Source organism: Dama dama, chromosome 14 (genome assembly GCF_033118175.1).
Source record: "Dama dama isolate Ldn47 chromosome 14, ASM3311817v1, whole genome shotgun sequence".
Classification (NCBI taxonomy): domain Eukaryota; kingdom Metazoa; phylum Chordata; class Mammalia; order Artiodactyla; family Cervidae; genus Dama; species Dama dama.
This window is the reverse complement of record NC_083694.1, coordinates 21579100-21591959: the sequence shown is the minus strand read 5'-3', so window position 1 is coordinate 21591959 and position 12860 is coordinate 21579100. Positions and strand designations below refer to the sequence as shown.

The 12860-nt window shown below is 41.7% G+C and overlaps 1 protein-coding gene across 2 annotated transcripts in view; it reads left to right on the top strand.

Annotated features, from left to right (window-relative positions):
* The first annotated feature begins 1079 nt into the window (after positions 1-1079).
* Positions 1080-12860, top strand: part of RAB3GAP2 (RAB3 GTPase activating non-catalytic protein subunit 2) — a 106579-nt gene continuing 94798 nt past the window's right edge. For both annotated transcript variants that reach the window (XM_061160063.1, XM_061160062.1), the window contains exon 1: positions 1080-1321. In XM_061160063.1, coding sequence (XP_061016046.1) covers positions 1207-1321 — 115 coding nt within the window. In that variant the 5' untranslated portion in view covers positions 1080-1206. The remainder of the gene's footprint in view (positions 1322-12860) is intronic.

Here is a 12860-nt window from a genome sequence, read left to right as displayed (position 1 = left end):
TCCTCCAGGAAATACTTATTGCACATTATGTGCCAAGTCCTGGGACAGACACTGAATATAAAGGACACAAAATGACATCCCAATCTTCAGGAGTTTACAACGAAGTCTGTTCCTGAAACTGGCAACACCTCCATCCCAACAAAACAAACAAAAAAACAAGTAAGTGAGATTCCTTGTTATGCTATGTACGAACTTACTTCTTTTTTTCCTAGCATCATAATGAGTGAAGTGAGTGAAGTAGCTCAGTCGTGCCCGACTCTGTGCGACCCCATGGACTGTAGCCTACCAGGTTCCTCCTTCCATGGGATTCTCCAGGCAAGAATACTGGAGTGGGTTGCCATTTCTTTATCCAGGGGATCTTCCTGACCCAGGGATCGAACCCGGGTCTCCCGCATTGCAGGCAGACACTTTAGCCGCTGAGCCACCTAAATAGTTAATAGCTTACTATCCATATCAACCACCATAATTTTAAGCTCCATGGAACAAGTATTTCACCTCTTTTGGTCTCTGCTTTATACTCAAAGCCTTGCGTGCCTGACACAGAAGAGGAGCAATGTTATTTGTTGAATGGACGGAGAAACGAATGAAAGAGCAAATGGATGTCGAAAAACAAGAGTACAATACAGTATAATACGCACAGTATTAGGCGTGCATAGCGTGACGAGAATTTATATGAGCTGTTTAAAACTAGGCTTGACAGGGCTGACTTCCAGAAGAGAAATTAATCTTTTCAAACTCAGATACTTGCATGATACCGTCCCCCACTGGCCTGGCGGTAGCTTAACAGGTATTATTCTCTAGCAGGCCATCAAGAAGACTGGTTAAATGACTCAAAGGCTGGCGCGGACAACGTCCAATGAGGTCACCTCTGGCTAAGAGCCAGAATGAATAAAAGGGTTCACCCCCGCTACGGATGCAGAACCGGGACTGAAGCCGGATCCTGGCCTCCACCGCGACGGTACACCCCGCAGGCGCTGCCGGTCACGTGATCCGGGCCGCGCCCGCCAGGGCGCCTGGGCTGTCCCGCGCACGCGCAGCGCTTCGGGCGGCGGAACCGAGGGCGCTGACAGCTTCCGGTTTGGTTTCCCCGCCCCCTGCGCGGCTGAAGCTCTCCGGGCTCCGCGGTGGCGGCTGGAGCCGCGGCGGGGTGGCGGGGGCCAGGGCGTGGTGAGGTGAGGTGAATGCCCCAGCAGGGTTCCCGGAGCCATGGCCTGCTCCATTGTCCAGTTCTGCTCCTTCCAGGACCTCCAGGCCGCCCGGGACTTCCTCTTCCCTCATCTGCGGGAGGAGACCCCCAGCGGCGCCGTGAGGAGGGACCCCAGTAAGTGCCCCCGCCTCGCCGCTCCCTTCCCCGCCTCCGCCCGCGGGACGTGCGCGGCGGGCTCGGGTCTCCTGCCCGCCCCGGCGCTCCTGGTTCCTCCCTCGCCTCCCCTGTCCTCTCCGCGCGGATCCCCTGCCGTGGGTCCTGAAGCCGCGTCCGCCTGCCCCGACTGCGTCGGTGTTGTCTTCCTCTCGCCTAAGCCACTCCGCCCTCTGGCCAAACACTGCGTCTGGCTTGCTCTGCTCTCTGCCTAGCCCACTTCCCCACCCCCAACTCCTAGTTTTCTCTCTGAGTCTCTTCTCCGTCTCCCTCCCTCCGGCCCGGGGTCCCCGGTTCCACACCGCCTGCCCCGGGATCGCATCCTCCTCCCCACTCCTCGCCAGCTGTCAGCGCGCTAGCCTGGTTTCGCCTGAACCCCCATGCTTCTCCGTGTTTGGGACTGTGTGGCCTTCTGCTGCTTCCCTTTTCCAAAAGTGTCTGTCATCGCCCACACTCTACCTTCTTCCATCCCCTTTCTTCCCATTCAGGTTTAGAAAATAAGTGATTGACAAGTGAGAGACTTCTTAGGTGGTGAGTTTGGAGGCTCCCAAATAAAGGAAAATAACCTGTCGGGGAGTGAGAAGCCACATCAGGAGTTAAAATCACAGCAGCTTGGCCATGAAAAGTTAATGAGATGAGAAGCCTTCTGCCTGTTATTATCATCAAACAGCGTGACTTGCCCACGTAGTGTAAAACTCAAAGTCTGTTTATTAGCTGCCGCAGAATTCCTCAGAATTTCCTACGTTTTACCTTTTAAAGGGGCTATGTTTTGTGTGTCACTTGTTTTGTGTTTCCATTTTACTGCAAAGCCGTATGTCCAGTTACTTTGTGCTATATTCGAATGGTGATGAAAAGCCCACTAAATAAGTTTCTCTCCGTTTTTAAAATTTAGAAGATATCAAATCACACCTGTTTATGAATATTAGCTCTGTGCTGGTCGATGGTGCTGCCAATCAAGTGAGACTGATGGTCTCTGTCCTCTTCAGGAGCGGTATAGTTTACTGGGACAAATAAGTTAACCCCTACCGTACAGTGTGAACCATATTTATACATATGGCACTAGGAGATACAGTCCTTGAAGTGGGGGTGCTTAAGTCTGCCTTTGAAGTGGTGCCTAAACGAATAGGGGAGAGGGAATAGCAGGTGTAGCGGAAGGGGGGCCTGAAATGGCATGGTATTGAGCTTCGAAAGGCTGAATGACTGAAGAGCAGGGTGTGAGGAAAAGAGCCTTAAAGGTAATAAGGAGCATGATCATGAGAAGCCTTGGGAAGGGAGTCAGATGCATCTGAAAACATTAAACAAAGGAATGATGTGATGAAATTTGTACTTAATGGAATCGGCAAAGTTCTTACATACCTGTTAAGTGTGTTGGCAGCAGTATGGAGGAGAGATAGGAAGCAGGGAACTTCTTTCTGAGGATATTTCAGTAACCCATGCTAAAGTGATGCAAGCATGGACTAAAGTAGCTTCAGTAGGACTTGAGATCAGCGGCTAGATCAGGAAGATTTTAAGATAGAATCTGCAGGACCTAATGAAGATCTGGTGCTGGGGGTTGTAGCTGGTGAGTGAGAGGGAGGTGAGGATGCCTTTGGCTTTTGACTTGGGCAAGAGTTTCTAATGAAAGGGAATGAAGGAGATCGGTTTTGGATCTTTTACATCTTAAATGCTTCTAGTTTGTCCAGTTTTAAATGTATGCAGTGTCCAGTCGAACAGGTCTAAAACTTAATAAAGATCCCTGGCCTTGAGGTGTGAACTCAGGAGTTACCAGTAAAAAGTGTCAGTCCATCTCAAGGGTTATGAATATAGTGAAATGAATGCAGGCCTGAAGATGTAACCATAGAGGAGCACTGAAGTTTAAGTCAAATAGAGGTGAATGGGAAGAAGACTTAACAGAAAGAGAGGAAAACTAGGTGAAAGTAATGCCGCAGAAGTGAGAGAGAATCTGATGAAAGGGACGAGTGGTCAGTAGTTGTGAATGCAGCAGAGATCAGCTAAGATGAGGATGGAAAAGTGTTCATTGGCTTTGGGAGGATGGAGGTGACTAGGACCTTAGGACAGTTTCAGGGGAACGGCAGGAGAGGAGTTAAAAAATAAATTTGCCTATTCCAAGGACCCAGGTTGTGAACTATGGTGGACATAGGACTGTAGATAAAGGATGCAGAGGAAAGAACACATTTCCTCTATCCCATTGCCACTCCCCTTGTCCAGGCCACCATCTTCTCTCACCTACTCAGTGAAACTACTCTTCTTTTAATAGATCTTCCTGCTTCTACTGTTGGTTTTGGTTTTTTTCTTATGTATGATAGTTTGCATCTGCTAATCCCAGTCTCCCAATCCTTCGTGCCCCAGCCCCCTCCCCTGTGGCAACCACAAGTCTATTCTGTGTCCGTAAGTCTGTTTTTGTTTTGTAGATATGTTCATTTGTGTTGTATTTTAGATTTCACGTGTGATATATGGTATTTGTCTTTTTCTGAGTTACTTTGTTTAGTATGATCATCTCTAGGTCCATCCATGTTGCTGCAAATGGCATTATTTCATTCTTCTTAATGGCTGAGTAATATTCTGTTGTGTGTGTATATACATATATCTATTATATATACACACCACATTTTCTTTATCCATTCATGTCTTAGTGGACATTTAGATTGTTTCTATGTCTTGGCTATTGCAAATAGGGCTGCTGTGAACTTGGGGTGCATGTATCTTTTTGAATTACAGTTTTGTCTGGGTATATCCTCAGGAGTGGGATTGCTGGTGGGTCATAAGTCAGTTCTATTTTTAGGTTGTTTTTTTTTTTTTTTTTTTGAGGAACCTCCATACTGTGTTTCATAGTGACTGAACCAACTTTTATTCCCACTAACAGTGTAAGAAGGTGCCCTTTTCTCCATACCCTCTCTAGACTTGTTAATTTGTAGACTTGTTAATGGTTTCTTGTAGTTAGTTCCAAAAGCTGTCAAAGTGAACTTTTAAACAATTTAATCATAACAGTCTTCTCTCTATAACTGTCTGTGGTTTCATTTGCAGTTAATATAAAATCCAAAGTTCTCACATGGCTTAAAGGACCATGAGGCGCCACTTCCTGCTGCTTCTTGTACCTCATACTCTTCTCCCCTTATTTCTTATGCTTCAGACACTTTTGTTGTTAAAGATGTGATGTGCTTAGTTGCTCAGTCGTGTCCAGCTCTTTTCGACCCCATGGACTGTAGCCTGCCAGGCTCCTCTATCCATGGGATTCTCCAGGCAAGACTACTACAGTGGGTTGCCACGCCCTCCTGCATGGGATCTTCCCAACCCAGGGATCGAACCCAGGTCTCCCTCATTGCAGGCAGATTCTTTACCGTCCGAGCCTCCAGGGAAACCCACCAAGCTCATTTGTACCTGAGACTGTTGCCCTTGCTCTTGTCCCCACCTTGGATGTTCTCTGCAGATCCTTGCATGCTCAGTGCATCTCGGAGAGACCTTTTTTGAGTATGTCATCTAAAAGAGACATCACTGTTCCCCTTTTCTCATTTGTTACTTGCAGTCATTTCATCTTGTTTATGTTCATCACCAAGTCTATATTGTCCAGTATGGTTGTTTCTTGCCAGAACTAACCGTAGAAATGGGGCAGTTGCTGCTGAGGAACAGAATTTTTAATTTTACTTAAATTTAATTAAATTTAAGTAGTCAGATATGGCTGGTGGCTGCCATGTTGTATGGCACAGTTATGAATGCTAAAATGTGAGCAGGTACAGATTGAATACTTGTGCAGGGTCACACAGTGAAGAGTAGCCATAGGCTATGAATTTGATCCAGGCGTTTGGGAATATAATCATACCCCAGACATCAGCTTAATTTATCATATGCCTGTGGCTTTTCAAATACGATTTAATATATTACCCTTTTAAATAAAATTCTTTGGTATATGTATGTTGGTATTATTGCGGCTGCTAGCAATTCAAGTGGAAAATAAGTGGAGAAAGAACCTCTTAATCAGTGAACCCCTTTGCCAGATCTGTATTTTACAGTTAAAATGGTGCTTTAATTTAGAAATGAAAGTCTGAAAAATAGCTTGTCCTGTTGTAAATAGTTTACTTGGAATTCTTGGAATGACTGGTTTACAGATCTCAGTAATCATTCTGGCCATCTTTTACAAAACATCAGACTTTGTGAAGAGTTCATTATTAAGAAAATCTGAACCTACATTTTTGTGAGGGTGAAAATTTACATTGTAAAAACGAAGTGATGTGGTATTTGGTTTTGCTTTTCTTCACTTTGTTAGTGTTGTGAGTGATGATTTTATTGAGAAATAGAAATCATGAGATCATTTTATTTAGCTTATATAGTTTTGCTTTTAGTATGTATCTTTTTAAAAAATATTTGTTTGCTCTTGTTGGTTGCTGCATGACTGATCTCCTTTGCATCATGAAGGATCTTTCGTTGCAAAGCACGGATTCTCTAGTTGTGACATTCAGGCTTAGTAGTTGGGGTGTGTGGGCTCTGCTGCTCTGCTGAGTGTGGGATCTTAGTTCCCCAATCAGAGATAGAGCTTAAGTTTCTTGCATTACAAGGTGGATTCTTAACCACTGGACCACCAGGAAAGCCTCAAGCTTATATAGTTTAATTTCTTATACCAGCTCATCTCTGGAGGATATGTAAACAGCCCCCACCCACAAAACAAAAACAAAAACTGAATAACTTGTCATGATTCGTCCTAGGCAGCTGATAATTTTGAAGACTTGTCTGTTGGTTTAATGTTTTTGTTTGTTTTGTTTGTTTCTTTTTTTAGTGTAGATGGCTGCTGTTGACAAAGTGAGACCTAGTACTGGGCACCCTGAACTCAAAACTATACCTCTGTGTTTGAATTGTCAGAGAATAAATAACAGTATGACTTTATGTTATTTTGTATCATCAACTGTAAAATGAGACTGTCCTCTATTGCTTTAAAAGAGATCTTGAACCCTACTTCCCAGTGTTTACATTAATTAATACTAATAAATGTTAATAATTGTTTAGTTCCTCTGCTTAGTTGCTCAGTCGTGTCCGGCTCTTTGCGACCCCATGGACTGTAGCCTGCCAGGCTGCTCTGTCCATGGGATTCTCCAGGCAAGAATACTGGAGTGGGTTGCCGTGCCCTCCTTCAGAGGATCTTCCCAACCCAGGGATCAAACCCAGGTCTCCCACATTGCAAGCAGTTAATAACTGGTTCTACTCAATCAGATGCTGTTTTAGACATAAAATTTGCTCTCATATTTTGAAATTTTGGAGATGGGCCTGGCCTATAACCTGGCCTACAGTGACATGATTTCCAGGAGATTGGATTTCTATACCAGAGTTTTCTGATACTTATAATTGCTGGATTCGATCCCTGGGTTGGGAGGATCCCCTGGAGAAGGGAACAGCTACCTACTCCAGTATTCTGGATGAATTCCATGGATAGAGGAACCTGGTGGTCTGCAGTCCGTGGGGTTGCAAAGAATCAGACACAACTGAGTGACTTTCATTTTCATTTTTTCAGACAAAAAAAAAAAAAAAAGAAAGAAATACATGTACAGATAGGGAGAATCAGACTATTTGGAAGTAATTTATGTACTATAATATTGTGGATCTGTTAATTTACCTGGGCTTCCCTGGTGGCTCAGTTGGTGAAGAATCTGCCTGCAGTGCAGGAGACCTGGATTAGATCCCTGGGTTGGGAAGATCCCCTGCAGGAGAGCATGGCAATCCACTCCAATATTCTGGCCTGGAGCATCCTCATGGACAGAGGAGCCTGGCAAGCTCCTCTGCAGTCCGTGGGGTCGCAAAAAGTAGGGCACAACTGAGCACATTAATTTACCTAGTAGTAAGTTAATTTTCTGTTAACATTCTAATGAGGTAGAGCAGCCTCTACCTTCCTTCTTGCTCTTTTATCAGAAAGATAGAAGAAGATAAAGCATACGGGAAATTACCTTGGAATCATCAATTAAAGTTTGTTTTTGTCCAGTCACTAAGAAAAGTATGCTTTTTAGGATAACCTAAAGTCATGGACTCAATTTGGAATATTATAAATCATATAAAGTACCCATTTTTTTTTTTAACACTGAGTGAAATGCTTTCATTTGTTTGTGATCATAGTAGGGAGAGAAAAGTAACCTGAAAGTAGAATATTTATAAGAATTTCAGAAAATATTTGGTTACTGCACTTCAGTAGCTGTTTAAGGTTGGAAGAGGGTCTTAGGAGATAAATTTCTGTCAATGACAAAACTGACACATGACTAGTTAATTCCTTTATTCAGCTGGTACCTATTGAGCATCTACTACATACAAAGTAGTCCTAAAGGTAAATAAAATAGGTCCCTCTCCTCAAGGACCTTTGAGCCAATAAAGGAGATAAGTATGTAAAAGAAGTGTTAGAGGTGCTGTGCTATAATTTGGCATATGATAGTTGGAGAATGAAGGAGTGTTGGCTCATGCTATGTAGTGGACTCAGAAAAGTCTTCATGAAGGAACTATTATTTTCACCATGTCTTAATAGTTTCACAGAGGTTCAGGTGGAGAGAAAATGGCCAGGCAAGGGATGTGAAACAGTATGGGATTCAGAAAGATGCAGATAGTAAATTTTGCTGGAAGAGTGGGATATTGTAGGGTAAGGAGAGAGATTGGCAGAGGAATTTAGATTTTATGCAGTAGAAAGGAAATAAGAATACTTAGGAATTAAAGGAAATTTGCTCAGGGTTACCTGGGAACAGACAGTTTTAAATAGATTAGATTCCAGATGCACCTATGTAAATGCCTACTTTCTCACCCTACCTTCTGCTTTACTACACGAAGGCTTACTTCTCACACATTTTAAATATTATTATAGTAAGTTGCTTCCAAAGCATTTAAGCAAAAATTTGTGTTTAAGTCTCTGTAAACTCCACCCCCATCCATCTCAACAAGAGATTTCCAAATAATATTCGCTATTTATGTTTAATAATTATTTCTCAAAGTTTGTGATAATGTATGTTTTTTCAGTTACCTGCTTCTAATAATAATTGTAATAAAACAAGTAGGATAACTTAATACTTAGAGCCTTAGAATTCCAGAAAAATAAATGACCCAATCAAAAAATGGGCCAAAGAACTAAACAGACATTTCTCCAAAGAAGACATACAGATGGCTAACAAACACATGAAAAGATGCTCAACATCACTCATTATTAGAGAAATGCAAATCAAAACCACAATGAGGTACCATTACACGCCAGTCAGGATGGCTGCTATCCAAAAGTCTACAAGCAATAAATGCTGGAGAGGGTGTGGAGAAAAGGGAACCCTCTTACACTGTTGGTGGGAATGCAAACTAGTACAGCCGCTATGGAAAACAGTGTGGAGATTTCCTAAAAAACTGGACATAGAACTGCCATATGACCCAGCAATCCCACTTCTGGGCATACACACTGAGGAAACCAGATCTGAAAGAGACACATGGACCCCAATGTTCATCGCAGCACTGTTTATAATAGCCAGGACAAGGAAGCAACCTAGATGCCCATCAGCAGATGAATGGATAAGGAAGCTGTGGTACATATACACCATGGAATATTACTCAGCCATTAAAAAGAATTCATTTGAACCAGTCCTAATGAGATGGATGAAGCTGGAGCCCCTTATACAGAGTGAAGTAAGCCAGAAAGATAAAGAACATCACAGCATACTAACACATATATATGGAATTTAGAAAGATGGTAACGATAACCCTATATGCAAAACAGAAAAAGAGACACAGAAATACAGAACAGACTTTTGAACTCTGTGGGAGAATGTGAGGGTGGGATATTTCAAAAGAACAGCATGTATACTATCTATGGTGAAACAGATCACCAGCCCAGGTGGGATGCATGAGACAAGTGCTCGGGCCTGGTGCACTGGGAAGACCCAGAGGAATCGGGTGGAGAGGGAGGTGGGAGCGGGGATCGGGATGGGGAATACGTGTAAATCCATGGCTGATTCATATCAATGTATGACAAAACCCACTGAAATGTTGTGAAGTAATTAGCCTCCAACTAAAAAAAAAAAAAAAAAAAAAAAAATACCTAAGAGCCTTAGATCCCAAGAAAACTTTCTTGTCATTTCTCAACTCTTTTTGCAGAGAAATTTTCAGACTGATGATACATATCTGTATTACATAAAAATAGCATTCTGTGGAGGAAATAAAATGGAGATAAGAATTCAGTGAGAAAAAAGAACTTAGAAAATTATTGTTAGAGATACTAATCATAGTTTTAAAGTGGGTATTTGTGGGTATTATTTCCCAGAAGTATTTAGAATCCACTGAATAAATTTAAAAGGATGATATAAATACTATATTAAAATATCCATGTTTGGTATATCAGAAATTACATTTTTATGCAGGAGGTACATATTATTGAAAAATTCTTTTGGGGTGTATATAATCAAAAAGCTTGAAGACAATCTGTGGAGCTGTCATTCCCAGGTTTTTTTTGTTTTTTTTTTTATTGTACCATGCATAAAAAATGAGACCTAGGCCCTGAATAGTGAAAACAGTTTTGAAGGAGAAAGAAGTTGGAGGACTTTACTTTTTTTATTTTCAAAATGTATACAAAACTATAGTAATCAAAAATATGGTACTGGCATAAAGACAGAGTAATGGAATAATGGATTAGAGAGCTCAGAAATAGACCCTTGCATATATGATCAGGTTTTTTGACAAGGATTTTTGACAAGGGTGTCAAGACCACTCAAGGGGGAAAGGACAGTCTATTCAACAAATGGTATTGGGAAAACTGCGTATCCAAATACAAAAGAATAGAGTTGGACCCTTATCTTATACCACACTCAAAAATTAACAAAAAAATGGATTAAAGACCTAAATATAAGACTTAACACTATAAAACTCATAGAGGAAAGCATCGGGGGGAAAATTCATGACATTGGATTTGGCAGTGGGTTTTTGGTTAGAACACCAAAAGTACAGGTAAAAAAGCAAAAATAGATAAATGGCGCTATATCAAACCTTAAGACTTCAGTGAATTGAAAGATGCGGTCAACAAAGTGAAAGTGCAGCCTACAGAATGGGAGAAAATATTTGCAAATCATATATATGTTAAAGGATCTGTATCCACAATATATAAAGAATTCCTGTAGCCAAGTAACAGCAAAATATAACAAGTAAAAACTGAGCAAAGACTTGAATAGATTTTTCTCCAAAGATGTTATGCTGCTGCTGCTCCTGCTAGGTCGCTTCAGTCGTGTCTGACTCTGTGCCACCGCATAGACAGCAGCCCGTCAGGCTCCCCCGTCCCTGGGATTCTCCAGGCAAGAACACTGGAGTGGGTTGCCATTTCCTTCTCCAATGCATGAAAGTAGAAAGTGAAAGTTAAGTCACTCAGTCATGTCCAACTCTTAGCAACTCCATGGACTGCAGCCTACCAGGCTCCTCCATCCATGAAAATTTTCCAGACAAGAGTACTGGAGTGGGTTGCTATTGCCTTCTCCAAGGTGTTTTAGAAATGACTAGTAAGCATATGATAGATACTGGGTATCGCTGATCATGAGCAATGCAAATGAAAACCACAATAAGGTATCACCTCACACTCACTAGCTTGGCTTCTGTTAAAAAAATAAAAACAGTATAACAAGTGTTGGCGAGGATATAGAGAAACTGGAACTCTGTACACTGTTGATAGTATTGTAAAATGGTGCAACTGCTATGGAAAACAGTATGGAGTTTCCTCTAAAAATAAAAAATAGAATTACTATATGCTTGAGCAATCTCACTTGTGGGTGTATAACCAAAAGAACTGAAAATAGTATCTAGAAGAGATACTTGCACACCCATGTTCATAGAGGGATAGTTCATAAAAGCCAAGAAGTGGAACCAACTGAAATGTCCGTTGGTGGATGAATGGAATGGGGGTCTATAAGATGGAATATTATTCAGTCATTAAAAAGAAGGAAATCATATCACATGTGACAATATGAGTGACCTTGAGAACATTATGCTGTGTGAAAAATTAGCCAGTCAGAAAAAATCAATGTACGATTCCATTTATATGAGTTACCTAAAGTAGTTAAATTCATGGAAACAGGAAGTAGAGTGGTAGTTACTAGGAGCTAGGGAGAGGGAGGAAAGGAGTCTTGTTTAATGAGTATTACAGTCTCAAATTTGCAAGATGGAAAAGTTCTGAAGCTCTGTTTGTCAACAATGTCAGTAAACACTACTGTGCACTTAAAAATGGTTATGTTAGCTCTTATGTTGTGTGTTAGCAATAAAATATATAAATTAGTATGATAATAAAGAAATAGGTCATAAAATGTAAAACAAAGCTGTTCATTGTGAGAAGTGACCTGCTAGAAGTTCCAGTAGCCCCAGGCCCTACCAAGCTATCCTGAGAGCTGAGAGGATCAATGTCTTGGCTCATCTGTAATCCATTTGCAGTTCCCTGGGCATCTCTGCTATAGGCAGAGGGTAACCACTGATGTAAGGCAAAAGTATAGCATTTCAAGATTTGATTTGCAGAGAGGTGGATTTGTTGGCTCTGAAAAGGGTAGGTTTTGTAGTTCAGAGTTAGAGGTAGGTGATCATTTGGGAGATGTTCATACAACTCTAGATCAGGGTCTTCAGAAGTAAAGACAGGACTGGTGGCTCAGATGGTAAAGCGTCTGCCTACAATGTGGGAGACCCAGGTTCAAACCCTGGATTGGGAAGATCTCCTGGAGAAGGAAATGGTAACCCACTCCAGTATTCTTGCATGGAAAATCCCATGGATGGAGGAGCCTGGTAGGCTACAGTCCATGGGGTCGCAGAGTCAGACACAACTGAGCAACTTCACTTTCACGTTCAAGGCAGTCGCAGTGGTGATGGAGTTTGAAACTTGAGAAACATAGCAGTGGCAACCTATGCAAGAAATTTGAACTGAGAAATAGGACAACCAGGTTAATATTTGAAAGGCATTTCTTTGTTAGCAAAGAGGAGAATGAATGGGATGGTGGGTGAAAGTGGAAATAGAATGACCAGTTGGGTGGCCTTTGTAGTGGTCTGTCAAAAAAGGAGGTAACTTAGATTGTTATTCTTCAGATGGTATTTAATGGTCTACCCAGTGACAGTTCTGGATCTGTACGACAGCAAGTGTTTCTGTATGACTACCGTGTTAATATCATTTGGGACTATCGAGACCCTAAATGAACTTTCCTCATGAGAAGGATTTCTTGAAATTCTTAGGTGTCTGCCATACCATATTGCTCCTTTGGAAAGGTGACCAAAAAACAGTTCTTTGAACACAGATCATTTTTCTTTGTATCATGTGAGCCTAAGCCTCACATATAAATTCTTCAGAAGAGAGACTCTCAGGTCAAGAGAGATAATCACCTATTATTACATCGCCTCTATTTTTTTTAAGTGTATAAAATCAGACATAAAATCTGTCTTCTAGCTACTTATATCCCCCCTTCCGGATGTTAAAACGTTAGCCTTAAGCTTTTTAGCATAGTGGCCACTAACTGCGTGTGGCTGGTTAAGTATAAATTAATAGAAGTTA